This window comes from Xenopus laevis, chromosome 3S (assembly GCF_017654675.1).
Source record: "Xenopus laevis strain J_2021 chromosome 3S, Xenopus_laevis_v10.1, whole genome shotgun sequence".
NCBI lineage: Eukaryota > Metazoa > Chordata > Amphibia > Anura > Pipidae > Xenopus > Xenopus laevis.
Window position 1 is genome coordinate 105,650,443 of NC_054376.1, and position 25,597 is coordinate 105,676,039.

A 25,597-nucleotide genomic window follows, 5' to 3' on the forward strand; every position below is an offset into this window, starting at 1 on the left:
CACCTCTAAGGCATAGAGGAGGGGCAGACAATATTTGATTGACAGCTGAGATTTTTAATTGAGCTTAAAACAGCTATAAATGCTTCAATAAAAAATAGAAATTGGATTTCATGTTTAATTAAAAAAGGACTTTTATTATACAGCTTTGTGTGTCTGGGTGACAGGTCCCCTTTAAGCATCTGCCTGTTTCCCACTCAATTTTTATGTTGTGATTGTACTAGGTAGAGGATCCCTTATCTGGAAACCCGGTATCCAGAAAGCTCTGAATTACAGAAAGGCCATCACCTATAGACATTTTATCCAAATAATTTAAAACGTTTAATAAGTATTTCCTTTTTCCCTGTATTAATAAAACAGTAGCTTGTAATTGAACCAAACTAAAATATAATAATCCTTATTGAAAGCACGAAAAGCCTGCTGGGTTTATTTAATGTTTACATGAAAATCCTGTAGAGTTAAGGTATGAAGATCTAAATTATGGAAAGATCAATTATCCAGAAAGACCCAGGTCCCTGTATACAGTATTCTGCTCCTGGTGGCACTGAAAAGGAAGATTAGATAATAAGCTCTGCAGAGCAGGCTCCATGTGTTGGAAGGGAATAATGAACGGAATAAGTAACTGTATATACAAAGTGTATGAGCACTGCAGTTTCCCACTAGGGATGCTTAGCAGCACTCAAGATAAAATAGGAAACTTTAAATCAGCGGTTTGGCAGCGTCCTTGTGAAAACAAACAGTGCAGAATGAAACTGCTGAGGATCCTATTATACACAGCTGAGATATCATTGGGGCTTTATAACATTTATAGCACGTTGGATTGCTTTTGGAGAGATGCCGCTAAATGCATAAGTGAAGATAACACAACATAGAATTAGACTTGAGACATAAGTAATATGGATTGCAAATGGATATCAGCAACTCTGGATTCAGCTAAAAGCACTTTTCTCGTTCAATATAACTAGTGATTGCCATGTCTGAGTGATCCCTTGTTGGAAAGTATTTCTTGGTAACTGGAAGACATTTTTCACTATAACTGGCAAACACAGGCAGTATTACGGACACTCTTATCATCTTAATATTTTCTTGGCAAAGCAAGCAGTATGGCAGCTTCAATTCACATATGTAGCTCAAAAAGTAGATCTTTGTAAACGAGACTCTCAGTACAGATAACCTGCGTTTAGGTTAAGCCCAGGTGACATAAATTGGTATATTTAATTTTTTTTGAGATTGAAGGTTTAGGTTTTGGCTTTGCCTCTGGGCTATAAAGATATGTAATCTTAAATTTAACTAGTATTTTCTCAAGAGATTTCTTTTTCTATTAAGGGGTAAAGGTTTAATATAAGCTTCCTCAACCTTTTTCTGTCCCCAATACAAACAAATCAGCATTGCAAATGGCTGACTTGTACTGAAATCCACCAGTTAGAGCAGGCAAAACCTGCCAGTGACTCACAGCAGGGTTGGTTGCACCCAGAAGACCACATTAAGTTAAGGAACCCACAAATAAATTGTAACTTATATAAACCATAAAGCTATTTGTGAATCAGATTTCAGCCAATACAGTTTTGTGATTTTTTTTTCATGTTAGCAACATGTCTTTAACTAGCGATATAAATAAGGAAGCTTAAAAAGATACAAGGAATCAACTACCGAGTTTTAGATTGTAAACTACAAAAGAGTTAACAGAGTACCTCAAGGGATCTGCACTGCAGATGGACCTGCCCAACTTAATAGCTTTACTAGTTATATGGCAGAATGGGTAAAATGAACACCTACCTTTAGATTTGTACAAAACAAATCTTAAATCTAATGGGGAACTATTGCGAAAATGAACATTTAATACAAGCTTCAGCATACTGAAATACAAAACTTTCAAAGTACAATCAATTAAAAATTCTGTACTGTTTCTGAAATAATCAAGTTCATCTTCACTATCCCTCTCTCAGCATCTGTTTCTCTTCTCTCTTTATGCAGGAGTTGGGTGTCAGATATTCATTGACAGTTAGATTCAATATATATCTTACAGGGGGGTCTCCTTTTGCCTAGAAGATGTATTAGAGCTCACTCTATTAAAATCGCCAGACATCCTGTCTCTCTACATGCCGGATATGTGCAAAAGGCAGTTATTTAGTTAGATTTCGTTTGTACTGAAATCAGCTATTTGAGTCAGGGTTGGACTGGGGGGCCCAGGGCCCACCGGGACTGCAGTCCAGGGCCCCTCTCCAGCCCTCCTGCTGTGACGCAAAGGCGCACTCGATGTGTGTGCCCGTACGGCGGCACACGCATGCGCAAACAACATGAAAACTGAATGTCCAGGGAGGGGGTCTGGCCCGCGGGGGTTTTTTCCCAGTGTCCTGCCGGAACAGCCCGACACTGATTTGAGCTCTAATACATCTGCTAGGAAAGGGAGCCCCCTATAAGATATATTGGAGAGGGATAGTGACCATAAACTTGATTATTTCAGAAACAATGCCAAATATTTAATTGATTGTATTTAGAAAGTTTCTTATTTCAGTATGATAAAGCTATATAGTTCCCCTTTAAGAAATGGTCTAAAAACAGATTATACCAGAAAAAGATGAATGATTTATAACCATTACAGTAGTCTGTTCTCTCCTAAAGAAACAATGGAGCTCACAGAGGGCTTTTTTCCATCAGAGAAGTAGCTCTAACACTTTCTGCTGTCGTTAGATGCAGTTCAAGTAACTTTCCCTCTGTGCCTTTATGTACATCACTGGGCTATGTCCTGCGCTGTAAATATGTTTAGTCAAGTTTTGGTGGGGGTTAATGCTAAGAATTGGATCAGTCTGAAGAACCTACCGTGTGGTAATGTTATACTAGCACCATCAATGATTGCCTGGGCCAGTTCATGATCGTTACTCTCAAAAGCATGTGCTGCTGCCTTTAAAGCATCCCAGATTTCTTTGCGTCCTTCAAATGCTGGTGCAGTATCCCAGAATTCATCCCGTTTGCTCCGCAACTGTCCGTCTGTCATAGGGTAGTCACTTTTCCATTTGGGCTTGTCTTTCTTTAAGGGCTGGTTACGACCTAAAGCCACTGAAAAGAGACATAATATGAGACAAGATGGACCCAAATCATTGCTTGAACATTAATCAAAACAGAGCAACGGTAACATGTTTATCACATCGTCAGATTTTTGTCTATTGATAAAAATGGTGCAATCAATTTAACCCAGAACTGTACGGGTTGATATGGTACAGTCTAACATTAAAGGGGTAGTTCATCTTTAAGTTAAATTTTAGAGGCCCATTTATCAAAGGTTGAATTTTGAATTCATGTGATTTTTTTTTTAAATTCTAATTTACTCACAATTTGATTGGGAGGTTATCGAAGAAAAAATTTGAATGGCTAATATTCGATAGACTGGAAATTTGAATCGTATTCGATTTGTACAAATCAATTTTTTCTCCCCAAAAAAAACCTTGAATGTCAAGAAGGCTATTAACATCTCCAAATGGCTCAGCACACCTTTGCCATTGACTTGTACATGAACTCGGCAGGTTTTAGGTGGCGAATATTCAAATTACGACTGTTTCAAGGAGTCTAGGAGTGATAAATCTCACTTTCCTTGATAAATCTGCCCCTTGTATATTACAGAATGGCCAATTCCGAAAAAATCTATTTTTTATAGTTTTTTAATGATTTACTTTTTTCTTCAGACGCTTTCCAGCTTTCTGATGGGGGTCACTGACCCAATCTACCCAAACAAATGCTCTGTAAGGCTACAAATGTATTGTTATTTCTACTTTTTAATATTCCTCTTTCTGTTTAGACATTCTCCTATTATTATTCCAGTCTCTTATTCAAATCAATGCATGGTTGGTAGGGTAAATTGCAAACTGGAGAGCCGCCGAATAAAAAGTTAAATAAATCTAAAACCATGTATAATAAAATATATATAAAAAAATGCTTGCAAATTGTCTTGGAATATCACTCTCTGCATCATACTAAAAGTTAACTAAAGGTGAACAAACCCTTTAAGGGGCAGATTTATTATAGATGAAGCAGTTCAATATATTCGGTGTGAAAGAGCTCAGTGTTGCACAGCAGCTGCATGGAGAAGGGTCAGCCATTCCATTCCATAGCAGTTACTATATTATTGAATACATTTAGGGGCACATTTACTATTGGTCGAAGTAAAATCCTTCGACTTCGAATACCGCATTCCGTTCGATCAAACGATCAAAGGAAAAATCGTTAGATCGAACAAATAAATCCTTCAAATCGAACGATTCGAAGGATTTTAATTCATCGATCGAACGATTTTCCTTCGATAAAAAAATCGACCTTCCCCATAGGCTAACATTGGTGCTCAGTAGGTTTTAGGTGATGAAGTAGGTGGTTGAAGTTCTTTTTAAAGAGACAGTAATTCGACTATCGAATGGTCGAATAGTCGAACGATTTTCAGTTCGAATCATTCGATTCGAAGTTGTAGTCAAAGGTCGAAGTAGCCAATTTGATGGTCGAAGTAGCCAAAAAAAAACTTTGAAATGCAAAGTATTTTTTATTCTAATCCTTCACTCGAGTAAATGTGCCCCTAATTGTTTTACAGCTAGAAATGTGAGGTAGCCACAAACAGAATACTAATAGAAGCAGTAACCCAACACCCATAACGTATATCTACAAAACAATACGAAGAAATGTGAAATTCTAAAAGCGATCGGCTTGTTTCCCGGGTTTCTTCTTACAAAGCGACGGAGGATTTGCTCATTGCTTTCATGCCAAACTGGCACAGATCAAATGTGACTGCAATAAAACGTGAATACTCCCAGTTCAGCTGAAGGCATCATCCCTTATAATTGCTTTGCTACATAAACAAAGGCCTGGCTGCATAAACACTTTCTGAAGGATTGTGCTCAGGCACAACAAAAGTTCTGTAAGTCCTTCTAGCTGCCACATAGGCCTAGAGTTAGGGCATGTAAAGGCAACAAAATAAATTCCAATTTTTACTTTCTTTAATGAAAAAGAAACCTATCTCCAATATACTTTAATTAAAGTACCGTTTTTATAAGAAACCTAACTGTATACAGTGAAATTCTCCCTTCATTTACTGCTGTGGATAGGAATTGTCAGACAGTCAGGCATATGAAAATGTCTCCATCTTTGCCATTTAATGCAACAATTACAAAAACAGAGCTGTTTTTTTTTTATCAAGGGAGAAGGAAAGGTTAAAACGAAGTAAGCTGTTTCAGAAAGGTCTATATCAGTTAATGCTTCTCCCTATGAATAAAAACACTGCATTTCTTTCCTTCTTATGTGTACAAATGGGCTTCTGTATCAGCATAAACCTCCAGGGCTAGGGCTTGAGCATGCTCAGTTTGCTCCTCTCTTCCCCCTTCCTGCTGTAATCTGAGCTCAGAGCTATAAGTGAGCAGGGCGGTGATGTCACAGCAAGCCAATATGGCAGCTGCTATTCTAGATAGAGCGGATTACTCAGGTATGGAAAAGCAATCTAAAGAATAAAATGGCACTCTAGCTCTCACTGTTGTGGCTAATCTATTGGCAATAAACTGCCTTGGTAGCTTTCCTTCTCCTTTAAAACATTTGGAATCTATATTTCTTAATCCTCTGCTAAACATAGGTGTACGCTGTTGCTTTAAGCTGTAAGCCCCAAAGTGAATAGGATTTTACTGCTACCTGCTACGGGCCAACAGTGGAGCTTTAAGGCTTCCTCAAAGGATTTACTCAGCCATGAATAATGTAGAACACTGACTTATGGCCTCATATCATCTGGGGAACTTTTATAGCACCGAGGAACAAGAAGTTCTAAAACACAAATGAAGAGAATCCAGGAAGTTTAAACAGTTGTTAAGAAATAAATGTTCTGATCTGTTTTTTTGAAGGAGGCTAAAGTTTAATAGACTACAGGGTCAATGACATGCCTTAATTATTCCACAAGAGCAGATCATATGAACATAAAAGGAACATTATAAATAATTTATTAACCTGAATAGCCTTGCTAAGCAGCTCAGACCAACGCTACTGTTCTTTATGTGGCTCAGAGGTTTAACTGTACAACAGAAACATGCCGAGAAGCAAAATCTATTACATCAGTACTACTTGCTCTCGAAAAATAGCCGCCTCCTTTGGAAGAAATACCAGCAGAGATCATACAGATTCCACTGGTTACCCTCTATTTGGTTTAGATTTATTAAGTACTGTTTTATAGTTGATCTGCCCGTACAGAAAATCCCATCGGCTAAAGCATGGTACGTCGGCAGATGATGAAGTAACTGGAGCAACAGTTGGCCTAAATGAATGGAACAATATAACTTGGTCATTGTGAGTAGCCAGTCATACAGCATCTGTCTGGATGGCAGACACCATAGGTATTGGTCAGGGTATGGCTACCATCAGTAGACAAAATAAAAGCAATAGCCCGCTGGATCATCCTCTGTCTCCTGGATATCATTCACCCCAAAATACTTGGCAAAACGAATTGGCATTAAAACAATCACAGTCCATAAAGCTCTTTTTATTTTAACAAATCAGAATGCATATTCACTCGTATATTTGAGATCGAAAAAACTTACAGACAGGGCAACTCAAAAATGTATATTGGTAGTCAACCCGATTGCAACAAATGAGTCAATCGCTGTCAGTATTTTTCATCTGCATTATTAATTACCCACTCCATTGATTAGCATAGCAATTCACCCCAAATCATCAGAAGCAGCGGAGCATGAAGCATGATCAGGGACAGGGTGGAACAGTGGCGTAACTAGATGTTACTGGGCCCCACAGCAAATTAATTTTAGGGCCCCCAACATATCCAGAGGTTGTCCTATTTTACTAATATATGTTGAAATTGAGCATTATTTGGGCCTCACGGGGCCCCTATACCTCCTGGGCCCCCTGCAGCCGCATAGTCTGCTTCCTCTGTAGTTACGGCCATGGGGTGGAACATGGGCATTTGGTGTGGCCTGGGGTGGGTCCCGTGGACCCAAGATGCACCCAGATCATTTCCAATCCAGGTTGACTACAGTCAACGAGATGGGAGAATTTACCTGCTGTTCTCTTTCAATCCCCCCATCTATAACTTCCTTTTTCATGAAATGTACTGGAAACCACATTACTGTTATCTGCCACTTTATCAGGTTTCTTACATTGCGAAGCCCATCGTGCAGAAACAAGATCAACTAAACGACTTGCGTTTAAAATCCACAAGCATTCATTCTGAAACTAGTCCACTGATTACAAAGAACATGCTAAATGGCCTCTTCAAGACACAGCTAGGGTTGCCACCTGTCTGGTTTTGACCCCGTCAGCTTTGTTTTGTCATCCAGTTCAAATTTGTGAATTTGGACAGGACTCTACTTGATTGCCGCGTCAAAGTTCCGTCTTCGACATCCCACCCCATGATCTCACCACCTGCTTCTACTTGATGCAATTTGCTATCGATAGAAGGTGAGGAATTCAGCTAGAGTCCCTCAATTAAGCACTGATCAAAACACTGAAGATCACAACAGGTAGCTTCTGATTTGTCATTTGTCTGAACATAAGATGGTTCTACTCCACTGCCAATAATTAGATGCAACCCATAGTAAACCTTAAGGGGCATAAAGGGTCTCCTACTAGGGTTGCCACCTGTCTGGATTTCACCCAGACAGCCCAGTATTTGGAAGGGCTGTCCACGTGAAACCTTCCTGTCCAGATTTCCAAATCAGGAAATCCAGACAGGACATTTAAAATAATGACATGGCGATCAGCCAATCGCCGATTGCTAGGTCATCAGCCCTTCCCCCAACGACACCAATCCCGCCCCCGACTGCAACCACCCGCCCACGTCACCGGCCCCACCCCACCTCCAACATCATTCGCCCTGCCCCCTTGCCTGTTTTCCAGAAAAGGTGGCAACCCTATCTCCTACTGTCACTGCTCACATGGGGTAACATGACAGAAATTTGCCCGGTGTGAGAACTGACAGGCGCATACCATTTACATAAATTACTAAAGACATGGGCCGACATCAGTGTTTTCTCTGATCAGCAGGAAAACCTGAGCAGCGTGACATTAGCCTTAATGGATGTTTTTTTGTTTATGGTACAGTAAAAAAGAGGTTTGCAATTTAGCAACAGAAAGGCTTATGTATAAATAATAACCTTAAAAGCAGGGTCCCCTTTATCCCAGGGTGAGACAGTAAGAATTATACCTTTTATTACTTGTAAACACACGTACATTTGTGGCTCTGTGTAAATCTAGAAGCACTTTCTAAGCGAACTGCAGTCATAAACATTCAGGCAAAAGTGCTGCTAAACTATATGAAATACTGATTGGCAGCACTTAGGCCTGTTACACACATTCGATTTATTGAGCACAACGTTAACTAAGGTAACTGCTATATGAGATGATGAAGCCGTTTCAATCTGGTAATTTGGGCTTCAAGTGGAAGGTCAGGTTTGATCAGGTCAAGGAATTGTTTTCTTGCCGTTTACATTATGCTCAAAAGTCTTCAAAGGCATCAATACATTTGCTGTCCTGCTTCTTGACTGCGCTGCTTCCCCATCCATAAAGAATTACTGAATATACAACAGTCATGGACAATTCCTATCTTTGTTTTTATAGATACAACAGAACATCTGAAGATCTTTTCTTGTTCTTTCATTCTTTGGTTCTACAAAGTTCCCGTCTGTGTAGTTTCTCTCGACTGCGAGGATACATTGTTAATAATTAATGTTGGAGGCAAAAGTTGTCGATCGCTTCTCGTCACCACAAACTGTAAAAGTTTTCTATTGTAATAACTTTTGTTATATTTAGAGGTATCCATTCACTATGCGCTTTGGGGCAAATTCACTAAGATTCGTAGTTGCACTAGGCGTAACTTCGCCAGGCGTAGTTTCGCCAGCGCTTCGCAAATTCACTAAAATCCGAAGTTGCACTCAGGGGTAGCGTAAGGTTGCGAAGTTGCGCTAGCGTTGATTCGCTAAGCGAAGCGAAGTTACGCTAGCGATGGTTAATTTGCAAACGGCGCCAAATTCAAATTTCAATGGAGGAATATGTAGCAGCACTACAAATGCCTGGAAAAACCTTCAAAACATCAAATAAAATTTTTATTTTGCCCTACACATGTGCCCACTGTATAGTTAACTTGCCATGAGTTAGGAAATGTAGGGGGGAAGGAGGGGAGCCCCAAAAATGTTTTCGATCTTTTTCAGCCTATCACCCATAATATAGAAAATACGCCAGCGTTTTAGAAAAAATTTTAACTTTTTTTGAAGCAATCCCTATCTACTCTATTGCGCTTCGCCTGGTCTGAGGTGGCGAAGGAAGTCTAGCGTAAAAAGGTAGCGTTCAGTACAATGCGTGCGTTAGTGAATTTGCGTAGTTACGTCCGTTGCGCAAATTCGCCAGGCGTAAGGGTGCGAAGTTACGCCAGCGTCCGTTAGTGAATTTGCGAAGCAACGAAAATGGCCAACGCTAGCGAATTGACGCTAGCGTTGGGCGCTTCGGCGCATAGTGAATTTGCCCCTTAGTCTCTCATAATTAGAAAAGTTTCTATATTTTCTTGGCATTTCATGCAACCCTGTTGTTTCAGTTTAGCTCTATCAGGAATACATACGTTTTGAAAATTAGGGGGCTGATCAAAATTCAAGTTGGCTTTTTTTCTCGATTCGAGAAAAACGCAGAGAAAAAAAACACAGACGCAGAAAAAAAAAAAACACACACAAGTATTTTCCAAAACACAGAAGAGTTAGAATTTATTAAAAGTCGCGAGAAAAAACTTGCCAAGTAATAATTGATGAAGTTGTATAGAAGTCAAAGGAATGTTCTCTAGCAATTGTATTTATTTATTTTCCCACTTGATTAAAACAGAGATTTTCAGCCACTTTAAAAATTAATGGGACAATGAGATTCCCACTGGCATGTGACTTTTTTTTTCTGTGAAAAACACACGCAGGAATTTTTTTTCTTTAAATAGGCTAGCATTTGAGAAAAAAAGGTGCACAAATTTTGCTGCTGTTTTTTCCCAGGTCTGCATTTTTTTCACAAACTTTATTTTTGGTTAATCAGTCCCTTAGGGGCAAGTAAAAAAATTCAAAATTCAAAGTAATTTTTTGGATACTTCGACCATCTAATAGGATACTATGACTTCGACTCGAAGTAAAATAGTTTGGATATTCGACCATTCGATAATCGAAGGACTGTCTCGTTAAAAAAAACTTTGACTTTAATACTTCGCCAAATTAAACCTGCCGAAGTGCTATGTTAGCCTATGGGGACCATCTAGGGCAGTTTTCTAAGTTTTTTGAAGTAGAAGAAAAATCGTTCGATCGATCGCTGAAATCCTTCGAAACGATTTTACTTCGACCGCAAATGGCCAAATTTGATGAACAAAAACTTCGATATTCGATAAGTCGAAGTAATTCAATTCAATGGTCCAATTTCTAAGTATTTTCAACTTCGAACTTCGACCCTGGATAGATCTGCCCCTAAGTGTACTTTGACTATGGAATAGTCCAAATTTGATTTGAATATCGAAATTTATCATGTAATGTCTCTTTAAAATTTAGACAGACTATTCACCATCTAAAACCTGCTGAATTTCTGTTTTAGCCTATGGGGGACCTCCTAGAACCTATTTAGAGTCATTTGTGGACTTTGAAAAATCTAATTTTTTTTTAGAAAATACTTTGAATCTAATTCGATCGAATAAGATCTGAATTGATTCGAACAATCGAATACAGCCTATTCACTCAAATTTAAAAAATTTAATTTTTTTTAATAAATTTTGTTGGTCTTTTTTATTTAGAATTTTGAGTTGATGGGAGTTATAAAAAACTCCCTTCACCTCGAAATGCGAACCTTGATAAATCTGCCCCTTAATGTTTCATTCAAATTTTGTAACAAGACAAACACATGACCATAAAAATATTAAATTTTTGGTTTATACAAAAAAAAAATATAAAGTAAAGAAATTATTTTATAATTCATGAAACACATCTGCTTCTGACAGTCCGTTCTCATTCAAACACACCAATAACAAAGACAAATCAAGTTTTTTTTCTTAAAGGGCATGTAAAGTCTAGAAATGCTGTATTTTGCATACTAAATATAAACATGAACTTACTGTACCACAAGCCTAATCAAACAAATCATTTATGCTTTCAAAGTTGGCTACAGGGGGTCACCATCTTGTAACTTTGTTAAACATCTTTGCAAGACTAAGACTGTGCACATGCTCAGTGTGGTCTGGGCTGCTTAGGGATCGTCATAAACAAAGCTGCTTGAGTTCTGCATGGCTGGGAAGTAAGGCGGGGGCTCCTCCTGCTGTTCATAAGTATGATTGTTTCCCTGCTCAACAGTTAGGGACCATCTGACAATTCCTATCCACAGCAGTAAATGAAGGGGGAATTTCACTACATACAGTCAGGTTTCTTATAAACGGTACACATTTTTTAATTAAAGTATATTGGAGATAGGTTTCTTTTTCATTGAAGAAAGTAAAAATGGGATTTTATTTTTTTGCCTTTAGATGCCCTTTAAATATACTAGTGCTTGAGAATTAAAGAACAAATTAAAAAACTGCAGAAAAAGAAGTTGCATAAGTTCTGTTGTATTTTTTTAATGCAATTGTGTTTTTTTCCCTCAAATATGAAAACAGACAAATATGCCTTCCCATTATCTTGGGTACAAAAACAATATTGCAGAAAATAAATGCTTGAAAACATGAGTAAATTAGTATCAAATACAGGTGTTAAATATATATGGTTTCTAGAAAGGTCAACATGTAACTAGTGCATCTAATTTTCATTGTGGACTTTCTGACCCAGAAGCATGTGTGCAACAGAAGTAACCCTAAAACACCCCCAAAAACAATTTATGTAAAGCTTCTAAAAAAGATGCAAATATGCCTTTCTGCTCCAAAACTGTAAATCTTCACTAAACTGAGCAAATTGTCTGAAAAATTAAAATTTAGAATCTTTGGGTACAAAGGTACACATAACTGAAAAGGTCATCTGATTAGTTTGATACCAAAATATGTATGTGAATAACCAACTATTGGGAGAATGTAATAAAAGTCGCAAAGAGCAAAACAATTTGCACAAATAAGAATTAAAATTCGCATTTCGCAATGTAATACTCTTATGTAAACTGCTATTACATTGTGAATTTTCATTGCGCATTGCCCACTTTTAAGATGTGCTTGAAGGTGTCAATCTTTTGGAGCAAACATAACAACTTTTTCAGTAAGAAGTTTTATTACATTTACTGCTGATTGGCGCAAACTAAAAAATTCCCAAATCTTCTTCCCCTGTCGGAAGTGGTCTCTAAACAGTTTCAGGGTTCACAAAAGTTATATTAAATTCATGCAAAGGAAAAAGGCATAACTTGTCGCATTGCGCATATTTTTCCGTTACCGACTTTTATTACATTCCCCCATATGTGGTATGTAAAGATCCTGATATTTAGGGGCAGATTTATCAAAGGTTGACATGAATTTTCAATTGAAAAAAAAAAAAAAAAAATAGAATTTCAAGCTATTTTTTGTGTACTTCGACTAGGGAATAGTCCAAATTCGATTTGAAAAAAAAAAAAAAAAATTTGAATATCGAAATTTATCATGTACCGTCTCTTTAAAAATTCGACCATTCACCATCTAAAACCTGCCGAATTGCTGTTTTAGCCTTTGTCGGGCCTCCTAGAACCAAAAGTTTTTTTTGGGAAAAACTTCAAATTGAATTAGATCGAATGCGCTATTACTTTGATTTGTACGATTCTAATTTGGACATATTCGATCGAAAAAGGACCTATTCGACCAAAAAAACCCAAAAAACTTTGACTTCATTTCGGTTGGTCTTTTTGAATTCGAATTTCGAAGTTGTTTCAATTAGAAATTCAACCCTTGATAAATATGCCCCTTAAAATGTGCAAGTTAGTAGTTTTCATTTGTTTTTAGATTTTTTCCCCAGAAATAAAGACTTACTTGAATTACTTTCCATTATTTATTTTTTGTTTTTCTAAAATTTAAGTTTAAAGTTGAATGTTCCTGTCTCTGGTGTTTCAGTCTGGCAGCTCAGTAATTCAGGTGCAGATTCTAAACTTTTCCAATTTTGCAACATTGAATTGATCCATTTCTCAGCAGCATCTCTGGAGTATTAGCAACTATTGTATCAATTCTAACAGCTGCCTGTAATGAAACCCAGAGATTCTGCTCAGCAGGAACAAAGATAAGAAATGTATCAACCAAATGTATCCGTTTAGAACAGTTTACAGGGTCGGCGACCCCCACCCCTCTCAGAGCTGCTTCAGAAGGTGAAAAAATGACACTTTATACTACATAGAAAATGGAAAGTCATTGGAAAAAGTCATTATTTCTGGTGATCTAGCTGAAAAACCGTGTTTAAACACATCATTACTGAAAAGTCTTCTGTTTTATTTTTTAATATAAACCCCAGTTCCAAACAGACTGTAGTTTCCATTCATGAAAATTTGATTTTACAGTTTTTGGAATAACAAACCAATAAACCTTCCCAGCAAAGCAAACAGTTTTGTACATAGCTTTGTCTCAAATCTTTCGACCTGCAGGAGCCAGTACACTTTTACTGCTACTGGCTTCACTAGTTGGCCTATAAATTTTACATCTATTGTTTCATTGAACTTCAGGTTGTCCTTTACTGTAGTGGGTTTTGATTTTTACTGGAACCAATATTTCTGTTAGACGCCCCAATACTCTTACTCAAACTGCTTGTCCTTAAAGATGTGGATAAACTAGAAACTGAACACACTATTTATCCATTGGAGAAATCCTTATATTTCTGCTTTTATTGTAATACATAAAATGAGATGCTTTTCTGCAGCTTTACCTAAAACTTGCTCAACCCCAGGGGGCAGATTTATCAAGGGTCGAAGTGAATTCGAGGGAATTTTCGAATTAAAAAAATTTGAAATTCAAAGTCATTTTTTGGATACTTCGACCATCGAATAGGATACTACCACTTTGATTCAAAGCAAAATAGTTTGAATATTCGACCATTCGATAATCTAAGTACTGTCTCTTTAAAAAAAACTTCAACTTCAATACAAATAAAACATGCCGAAGTGCTATGTTAGCATATGGGGACCTTCTAGAACAGTTTTGTAAGTTTTTTGAAGTCTAAGAAAAATCGTTCGATCGATTGCTGAAATCCTTCGAATTGTTAGATTCGAACGATTTAATCGTTCGATCGAACGATTTTACTTCGACTGCAAAACGGTCAAATTCGGTAAAAAAGACTTCGACTTCAATATTCGAAGTATTCCAATTCGATGGTCGAATTTCGAAATATTTTTACCTTCGAAATTCGACCCTTGATAAATCTGCCCCCTGGTGTATAAAGTTTATTTTCCTTATAAGAATGTGAAGAAGCCTCTCCTTTCAAAGGGTTGCTGTTTGCAACACGAGGGATTTACTTTTGCTCACAAAATCAAGTGCCCATGTAAGAGAGCTATATAAAGTACTTTTTGCTGACAATTGCAACAAATAGTGAAAAGAAAATGAGCCATTTAATCCAACACTATTTAATCCAACAAAAAAAACACTGCAGTATAACAAAGCACCAGTTAAAAAACATCTGAAAATTGTGTTAGGATACAAAAGATTTTTCCATTGTTAGAAAAAGACAATTTTAGCAGTATATATATATATTTTTTTAATTCAGACCCACTACTATACATCTTCCATCTTCTGTCCTGTTCTTTGAATTCAAGTTGCTGCTGAATTTCTAGGGTAATAAACATTAGCAACCAGCCAATACAACTACAAGCCATTTCTCAAAAGAGCAAACAGATTTCTTTATATTTAATTTTGAAACCTGCAGAGACAGCAGCAGAGGCAATTGGGGAACTGAGATGGTGTGCAAGGAGGGGTTGGGGGAGATGGGGTAGCGAGCAGTGAAGGTCTTGGTTGGGGGTGGAGGGGCTATTGAGCAATGAAGCCTAGGGGTGTAAATTGTTTAGGAGACTAATAGGTTATAGTACATTACAGAGAGTGTGCAAAAGATCATTTTAATAAAAAGCTACTATTCGTTTTGTGTAAAAAATAAAAAAAATTTTGTTAACATGGAAAAGTTGAATGTCATATGCAGATGTGATTTTTCAATTTAAATTATACAAGCAATGTCTAAAAACCAGCATGCAGTAAACCCTTTCAAGGAAGAAGCCAACAGGTTGTCCACACCAAGAAAAAGAGGTAACAAAAAAGTTCCTAAACTGAAGGATTCTTCATATGATATGAAAATAGGATCTGTGTGACTCCCTATAATAGTGTTAATGGGCTAGCCTGGACCTGCAGAACCCACGGTTCCGATGGGTTTGGACTTAAAGGAGAAATAAACCCCAAAAATGAGTATGGCTAAGAATGTCATAGTTTATATACTGAACTTATTGCACCAGACTAAAGTTTCAGCATCTGAATAGCAGCAATGATCCAGGGCTTCAAACTTGTCACAGGGGGTCACCATCCTGGATCACATGCTCAGTGGGCTCTGAGCAGCTGTTGAGAAGCTAATCTTAGGGCTCGTCACTTATTATCAAACAGTAAATGAGGTGTGTCTGTAATATAAGCTGATGCTACAGGGCTGATTATTAAATTCTGATTCTAGTTACACTGGTTTCTGTGCTGCCATGTAGTAATTATCTGTATTAATTACTAATCAGCCTTATATTGTGACATTTCTATTCTATGTGTACTGTATATTGTGAGTGGGTCCCTAAGCTCAGTAAGTGACAGCAGCACAGAGCATGTGCAGTGAATCAGCAGAAAAGAAGATGGGGAGCTACTGGGGCATCTTTGGAGACAGATCTTTACTTCTAAAGGGCTGTGGTTGCCTTGGGCTGATAAAGAAGCACAAAACATAATGTACATTGTTAGCTACTTCTTTAGTTCTCCTTTAAAACACAGTTTTTTGGTGTGTCAAGGGTGTTGGGCCAAACTGTGTTCATGGCACAATGCCTGCAACATAAGTGCACTGTATAAGGAATAAAGATCAACTGGGTCAAACAAATTTTGGGATAGGAGAGGGTAAGTTAGTGTTGGGTACGGGCCAATTTTTTGCTTACTTATAAAGGTCTAACTCAACAACAACAATATCCAGAGATGATCTTTTTTCCCATCTTTGCTGAAAAGCATCATGCTGACTAAGGCCAAAAAATTTAATTGTAGCGTTTGGTGCTCTAATGAACAGATTTAGACTTCTCTACCATTTTAACCTTCATTTATGGCCCTCTGCTTATGGCTGACCTTTTTCCCGGATCCCTAAAATACATATGTGAATGGGGCTCAGTGGTCAACACTGGGAAAATCTGCCTGTGGTTAGTAACCCATGGTACCCAATTAGTGATTGGCTTTTTTTTCAGCCAGTCGCTGGTAAAACACTGAATGCAACAATTTGATTGGCTGCCATGTGTTACTGCCAACAGGCAAATTTGCCCGGTGTTAATAAATGACCTCCAAGATGGATTCACTTATGATTTTGCTTAACTGTTTCTGAAATTACCAAAGGTTCTTTCGCCTAATTTGCTAAAGAAACAACACAGCACATATCAGAGAACAAACAAACAAAAAAATAAAAACCATAACTTTAATTGCGGGAAGCAATTAACTATATTCAACAATGAAATAAAGGTATTTTGTTTTCTACTGTAAATGTTTATATAATAACTTACTAAAGTTTCACTTTAATACATTTATTTTGCTAAATAATGGGATTCGTTTGCTTGTTACATTTAATTAAACGGGAAAAGGAAGGATCGTCATCTAATTAAGAAATAAATATAGCCACATCTTAGAAAAGTTCTCTCTTTTTCAAGTAGTCACATTTTGGCAAGTCATTGCAATTAAACATTATATTGTTCTGTTACCATAACAAAGAATTCCGTGGTCACGTCCCAAAGAATGTTGGCTAAGAGGCTTGAGACATTACTATACAGACATGTGAGACCAATTTAAAGCTGTTCTTCATATTTAAGACAAAGAGGCCATGCACTTTGTAGAATGGATTAATCAAAACTAATCATTCCCACTTGCAGTATAAATAGTTTGATATAGATCAAATGCTTTAATATTTTACAAACTGGGGGAGGAGGGCATTGAGGGGTTCATTAAAGGCCCAGGCAAAACCACAAAAATGTGGGTAGGGTTAGACAAGCGAGTGATGTGTTTCTCAGTACTAATAGTAACTCCTCCCCTGTAGACTGATTTAGCGTTAATCAAAGAGCTAGATTAAGTCACTGCCTTACTCTTTAGTACATACGATTAGGGTCTCACCCGCCTGAACTGATGCTAAAAAAAATATACCACATCCGAATTCTAGTCACACAAACAACCTAGTTGTAACATATTATGGGTACACTACGGTTGCCACAAAATTTTTACGGATCTGGACTGAGAATTAAAATAGGCCCTGGCATTTCAGGTACACAGAGGCCCAATCAGCCCAGATAGAGGCCCAAACAGCACCCTAAATACGGCTTATTGGACCTTATAGCAGCCCCTCTGGCATTTGCCAGAACCCACAGATTGCCAGTCTGGGCCTGCTGCACACACACTCTTTTTTTTTTTTTCTTACCACTATTATAATAACCAACAAATAAATTGGGTTAGCTCCCCAACTGCAGGAAAAAAAGTGTGTGCGGATCCATAAAAACCTAGCCAGGTCAAAGGAGGGCCAGCACCACCAATGCATTACAGGTGAATTGCAGGAGTGCGGTGGATTCATCACATACACTATGGTTGCCACCTTGTTACCGAATACCTCATCAGCTAAGGCTGGGGTTTGTGCTTAAAATTGACTGCAATGCAATTAGAATAGATTTGTATTTTCCCTAACTTTACCGCCTCCCTGCCCAGTTTCACCTCCAACTTGTGGTTAAAGGAGAACTAAACCGTAAAAATGAACATGTCTAAATATGCCATATTTTATATACTGCACTTATTGCACCAGCCTAAAGTTTCAGCTTGTCAATAGCAGCAATGATCCAGGACTTCAATCTTGTCACAGGGGGTCACCATCTTGGAACGTGTCTGTGACACTCACATGCTCAGTTGGTCTGTAATATAAGCTGATGCTACAGGACTGATTATTAAATTTTGATGCTAATTGCACTGGTTTCTGTGCTGCCATGTAGTAATTATCTGTATTAATTACTAATAAGCCTTATATTGTGACATTTCTATTCTATGTGTACTGTATATTGAGTGGGTCCCTAAGCTCAGTGGTGCAAATTCACTAACCTCCAGAATTCGCCAGCAACGGCTTCACTCACATCGCGACACTTCGCCAGGCAAAAATTTGCCAGGACAACGCTAATTCACTAAAATGCGAAGTTGCGTCCAGGGCGAAGTTTCGCTAGCGTTAATTCGACAAGCAAAACGAAGTTTGCATACCGAAGGAAGTTAAATTTCAATGGACGTATATGTTGCAGCAAATACTTTACACTACACAAGCCCAGGGAACCTTAATAAAATAAAGTTGTGATATTGCCCTACACATGAGCCCAGTGTATAGTTTATGTGCAATATGTTAGGAAATGTAGGGGGGAAGCCGGGTACCCTAAAAAAGATTACGATCCTATCACCCTGCAAAACTGAAAAGTCGCCAGCTTTTTTTGAGACTTGGAAAAATGGCGAAGGCAAGTCTGACGCAAGAGGTAACGTTCATTAAAATCCACATCTTAGTGAATTTGCGTAGTTACGTCTATTCTCCAGAGTGAACATTCGCCTGGTGTTAGAGTGCGAAGTAGCGCTACAGTCTATCTCCTTCGCTAGCGAATTTACACCAGCGTTAGTCACTTCGCCCTTTAGTAAATTTGCCCCAGTAAGTGACAGGAGCACAGAGCATGTGCAGTAAAAGAAGATGAGGAGATACTGGGGCATCTTTTGAGACACATATCTTTACTGCTAAAAGGCTGTGGTTGCCTTGGGCTGGTACAGAAGCCCAAAACATAATGTACAACATTTCTAGCCTACTTTATTAGTTAAGCCAGGAGTGCCCATACTTTTCTAATGCAGGGTCTTCTTTTAGTGATGTTGTCCCATTATGATCTACATCCATAAAAGCATTGTTGGCATTCTGTTCTATGGAAAATATAGCTTAAATTTTAATTTATGAGAAAATGCATATTGCTATATTTAACATACCGTATATACTCGAGTATAAGCCAGCCTGAGTATAAGCCGAGGTACCTAATTTTACCTCCAAAAACTGGGAAAGCTTATTGACTCGAGTATAAGCCTAGGGTGAGAAATGCAGCAGCTTCTGGTAAGTTTCAATCAAAAAATTGAGGGTTTCTGCTCCCATTGGAGGTGCCGGCGTCTCGTTTTTGGATGCCGGCGACCATTCTTGGACGCCGGCGAATATTCTTGGACGCCGGCGAATATTCTTGGACGCCGGCGACTATTCTTGGAAGCCTGCAACTATTCTTGGAAGCCTGCAACTATTCTTGGAAGCCTGCAACTATTCTTAGGTGCCGGCGACTATTCTTAGACGCCGGTGACCGTTTTTGCACTTGACCCGAGTATAAGCCGAGGTTGAGTTTTTCAGCATATTTTGAGGGCTGAACAACTCGGCTTATACTCGAGTATATACGGTACATTTATTTCTAATGTAACCTTAATATAATAAATATCCGAATGAAAAGCATGAAATAGGATGATGATTTAGACAAGATGTTTGTTGACAGTGTTGAGATCTACTGATCACCAACTGAAGGTCTACTGGTAGATCCCGATCTACCTTTTGGGCACCCCTGAGTTAAGCTTTACTTCTCCTTTAAGTAGCCCTTGATTCTTCCAAATTCTGCCTCTAGCCATCTCAGTGGATCTGCCCCAGCTACATCACCCCACCTCCCCTCCAGTAAGAAGCCCCCACAAAAGGTGGCTACCCTACTCAACAATCTGCAATGATACCATCATTTATGTTGGCCTTACATAGATCGTGTTCCTGATTAATAATGCACTTTGACTGTGCACCTCTAGTTGTTTTATTTTGCAACTATTTTATTTATTGTACCCTATGTGTCATATTATAGTTGTCAATTGTCACCTGTTAATCTGTTGCTACTTGAGCTATTACTATAATCCAGGGTGGATCTCATCAAACGTTAAACAGGAAAAGGGGTGAATTAAGCCAACACCTCTGCTCTACAGCATAAATTCTCATAAAGCTTTTAAAGTATCATTATCAGAGAGGGTTTTCACAACCATACAGTTAGAATCACTGTCAAAATGACCTATCGACGTGTACAGCTGTCAGGTTATCCTGAAAATATTCTCAGTTAATACAGGCTGAGAATTTGCTGAAGAACCTATGGTCCAGTTCACACCAGGGACCCCAAACCTTGGTGAATTGTTAGATCCTCTGTTTTGGTATGTCAATTTATATAGAGGAGTCATTTTGTTAAACAACTCCCTCCAGGCCTTTACTGTGGGAGGTGTTGTACCCATCCAGTGCATAGCCAGTGGTTTTTTTTTTTTGCATAAGTATTCCAAAAAGTGTTTTAAGGTGTCTCTGTGGAATGATGTTGTCTACTACCCCCAGAAGGCATGTTATTAAGAATAGATTTTAAACATAAATAATATAAGTTGCTACTAAGGTGCTTATCACCTTAGGCAGCCAATCAACAGGTATCATTTCCTAGTCACCTGGTTGAAAGCAAGCATCTTATTGGTTGCTACAGGTGCATGCCTTACAACTGTCCCAATTTACTTTCCGCACCCCACCATCCAGGATTATGTGTTTTAAGTCCAAATGCTGTCTGCATTGCTGTATACTGACCAACTGCTCAGCATTCAATATGCAGAGCTGTGTCTCATTGTATACTTTTCATTTTGTGTTTATACCATCTCTGAGAAGTATATATGTTGAGAATCTGCTTCAAGGGACTGCGATTTCTCTGAAGGAGATCTGCAACAATGATGAGAGGGCCGGTTTCAGTAAAATTTGCAGCAAAGCCATTTGGCTAGGATGTTTTTTTCTGCTTTCAGTGTTTGCTCACCAAGTGGCATTATGCTGAATATTTCCATTTAGCATTTACTTGATGGATTGGCTAGCACTCCTTTGCTTGGGTTCTTATATTTGGAGTTGTGGTTTCTAGGTATACACTGGGCACAATGAGGCACAGCACTGTGGATCTAATCTACACCAATAGAACGTTGCGAATTTTTCAGCAAAGCAGATGTCACCAGCCTTGCACAATGGCCTTGCCCACATTAACTTGCCAGCTGTGAATAAATCCAACACAGTCACTGCACGACAGGCTGAAAGCGGTGCTGCCCATATCAGACAAGGCAAACACATTAAACACCCCATGTTTACAATACACACAAAACCATTTCACATGCAAGCTCATAAAAACAAGAATAATGGAAATTCAATGCCATATTTCTACCATGTCTTACATCACAAAATACAATTTGCATATACAATGCAGCGTTTATATGCAACAGACTCTTGTTTTGCATTTAATTTGTGGACAATGGATTTTAAAATCAATCATAAATACAGATTTCCCCATTCTTCCTGCAGAACTAAAATATGCGCATATTAGCTAAAGCTTACCTGAGTTTAGTGCTTTATACCATACTAATGTGCGGGGGAAATATAGATTATAGGAAATTTTGCACAACTTGACACATTTTTTACCAGATGAAAGACAATGACACACACACGTATTTGTTTTATCTATATATGAATGTGAATTGCAAAAGTGCTCACAGAAGCACCCTGGGTGAGTTCATTCTTGGAAATTTCTTATGCCCTTTAAAGTAGAAGGAAAGCTACCGAAGCAGTTTATTGCCAAAAGATTAGCCACAATAGTGCAAGCTATAACACTATATTTATTCTGCAGAATGCTTTACCATACCTGAGTAAACAGCTCTAGAAGCTCTCTGTTTGTTTTGGATAGCAGCTGTCATATTAGCTTGTTGTGACATCACTTCCTGCCTGATTCTCTCCCTGCTCACTCATAGCTATGGGCTCAGATTACAGCAGGGAAGGAAGGAGGGGTGGGGGAAAATGAGATAGGTGCAAACTGAGCATGCTCAAGCCCCAGTCCTGGAGGTTTATGCTGAAAAACAGGAAGTTTGATACAGAAGCCCATGTATACACAATAGAAGTAAATAAATGCTGTGTTTCTTTTGACAGAAGACACAGGGAAACATTATTTTGAGGGTTTACTGTTGTATTTATATAGACCTTTCTAATAAAGCTTACTTCATTTTAGCCTTTCCTTCCCCTTTAAGTCTGTACTCAAACAAACAAAAGGAACCCTTACATGCTAGGCTTCATCAAGTAAGAAATGGACAGGGTAAAGGAAAATATATACCAAAGCAGAAATTCACTAGTTTAGTAAAAAATTGTTGGCCTAAAATGGATGATCACAAAGGCAAAATTCAGTCCTATCCAAGATAAGAAGTGACAGTAAATAAAATGGTCACTATTAGGGTTGCCACTTTTTGTCCTGGTTGAATCTGGGCAGGGCCATGATGCAATAGGGGTTAGGCTATGATGCTGCGTGAAGCGGGTTGTGAAATGGCCACGTCAATCATAGGGCATCCTGCCTGGTTTTCCGAATTTGGAAAACCGGGCAGCTCTTCAAAAAATCGGGTTGTTCCGGTCAAAACCAGACAGGTGGCAACACTGGTCACTATACCCTGAAATGTTCCTGGCTGAATTGTGCATTGTACAAGATACTGCCTATGCTGATAAAGCTCGAAGATCTCTCTCTGTGTAGGGTATAAGTCAGGGTAGCCCTCTGCTATGCCTGGAGTCAGGGGCACAGCTGCCATGAGACGAGTTTAAAATTTTTAAATAGGAAACTTTAGGAGCCCTGAAACGCCCCTGCCTGGAGTATTCATTACAAACCTGTCTCTCCTGGTCCCAAAACGGAGAAAGAACCCACAAAAGTCTGAGAAAGATGACACAACAGGTAGCGAGGCCCTGCAAAGCAGGAAAACCACTTCTAAATAGGCAACAAATATGAACTTAGCTTACTTCCGATGCAAGGGCTTTCCACAGGAAAAGTACAGACAAATTAGCCTAGACTTCAGAAATATGCGAGAGTTTTGAGCAATAAATAGGAGTCGTAAAAAGAGTCAACATTATTTTACAAATTATTATTTTTTTTAAGTGAAATATAGATTGCAATCAGGCCTGGACTGTCAATATGAGGATTCTGCCGTACGCCAGAGGGGCTGCTAAAAGATTCTATAGATTGGGCTGGTGTGGGCCTCTGTGTTCTTGAAGTGCTAGGGCCTCATTTGAATATCAATCTGGACCTGATTGCCATCATATATCACGTTTAAGTTTGAATCACATGCTAAAACTGTTTTAAAAGTAGTTCAGCAAAAAACATCATGGGTTTATTGAGTCATTCCCTTGGTAAGACTCTAATCTAATTAATGACACTCATTTGCTTTTAAGGCAATTTTATTGAGCCTGTGGAACAGTTCAATTTTTGGGGGGAATTATTGAGGATTCTCTTAATATGGTCATCAGACAAAAATGGACAGACCCTAGAACAGGGGTGCCCAACCTTTTCCACTTGTGAGCAACATCCAGATGTAAAAAGATTTGAGGAGCAACACAAGCATGAAAAATGTTTCTGGGTGGTGCCAAATAAGGACTGTGATTGGCTATTGGTAGCCCCTATGTGGACTGGCAACTTACAGGAAGTTCTGTTTAGCAGTACACCTGGTTTTTATACAGCCAAAACTTGTCTCCAAGCCTGGAATTCAAAAATAAGCACCTGCTTTGAGGCCACTGAGAGCAACATCCAAGGGGTTGGGGAGCAACATGTTGCTCACGATCTTCTGGTTGGGGATCACTGCCCTAGAACAATAAAGCACGTACATTGCTCGTCTAATTAAAAGTGAGTCATGATCCTCTAATTGAGCCAGTATATGGTGCTGAAGGTAACAGGAAACTAAAACTATGCATCGTTCTTCTGATTTATTGGATACAGATGACTGTTCCAGTTCTGTTTTTTGTCACCCTTAAGGGAAAAATGTCTGGGTTTACACAAACAAATTTGCATACTGGAATTGAACCTGTAAGTAATTACACATGAAAGCCAATAGTCATCAAAACATTGCATAGTGTATTCATGAGTGCTTTGACACACACTTTGATATAGCTTCCAACATATAGCAGTAAGTAAATTCCAAGGAATGGATTCAGAGTAACTTCTAGTTACAGCTGTAGCCTGATCTGAATATAGATCGGTCATTCTGCTCCTTGATATCTTAAATTAGGCATTCAAGTTGAAGGGAGAATGATTATATACTTCTAATCACACAGAGTAGCTTTAATTTCCTTGTTTGTCCTGTTTAGCTCAATAAATAAAAAATATAGATTTTTGTGTGTGATTAAAACAATAGGGCAAAAACTCAAACATACTTTACAACTTATGGTGAAAAGCGGGTATATTTCCCCTTTAAGGGCAGGCATTTACAGAATTGATTTGGATTAAGGTCTGAAACAATAATCCACAACATCCAAAACAATTTCCTAAAAGGGAATGGTCAAGTATTTAAAAAAAAATGAACTTTTAGTTTGAATCTGTATTAAACCTATTGTACTTCAACATAAACTGGCAAAATTGGAATTGCCTAAATATGAATCCTGAAACATTTTGGAAGAAGTTGGAAGAAAGTCAAGTAGTTGTTGATATAGTACTGGATAATATTGGTAGCAAAATGTAACCAAAAACCCTTCACTACATACTTCAATGGGAAATTGAGGACTTCAACAAGATTATTGATAATAATTTTCAGACAATTCCTAGATAGGAAACTTCTATTGCACCTCAACATATTTTACTTGGTGAGGTTTTGCATTAGAGATTTTCGTAGTTTTTACACTTAATACAAGGTAAATGCAGGTGCTACCAACTTAATTGATTGTTGCGTTCAGCGTCTTTTCTTAATCATTTTAACTTTACAGTTTGAACGTTCACCAAGTTTAGGATGGGATTCGGGTGCAATTGCCCCAAACCCGTCGCTTACTTTAACTTATAGTCTTGAAGATTAGGGTCACTCACTGCTCTCCGTTGGAGGTCCGGGTGCTGCGCCCCAAACCTGTAGCTTGTTGAGAACTTTACTTTGACCTTCCACTTTGGACATTTACACTTAATACATCTCAATTGTTTTTGCTTTTTTAAAAAATGTAGATAAACCGCACATTTTTTTGAGATTTGTGGAAAGAAAATGAAATTCGATTGTCAACAGTGATGTCTTGCTAAAAGTAGATCTTAAAGCTCTTTATTAATTGGGGGAAATGATGAAAAAAAAAAGTAGAAGGTGCATAGAAATACAATATTGTACTGGAATTAAACTATCTATGCCAGCTATAGTTTTAGTAATGCGTGAAATTGGAGAAATGACAAAATCTGCAAACTCTGTAAACATTTTTCACATTTTCAATGTAATGTCACCAACAGAAAAAAAAAATTGAGTGGCTACAACAAAACTTCCAAACAAGTACAAACATTATTTTTTTTAAACAACGTTAAAACGGATTTACAATGAAGTTGCATTTTGCGAGCTGGACTCGTGCACTGGTTTGCTTATGAACTTCTGGAGGCTGCTGATTGTGTCCAGACA

General features: G+C 38.2%; 1 protein-coding gene across 2 annotated transcripts in view; it reads right to left on the minus strand.

Annotated features, from left to right (window-relative positions):
- ubtd2.S (ubiquitin domain containing 2 S homeolog) overlaps window positions 1-25,597 on the minus strand; it is a 69,497-nt gene that overhangs the window by 27,892 nt on the left and 16,008 nt on the right. For both annotated transcript variants that reach the window (NM_001094450.1, XM_018254343.2), the window contains 1 exon segment: window positions 2,818-3,054. In NM_001094450.1, coding sequence (NP_001087919.1) covers window positions 2,818-3,054 — 237 coding nt within the window.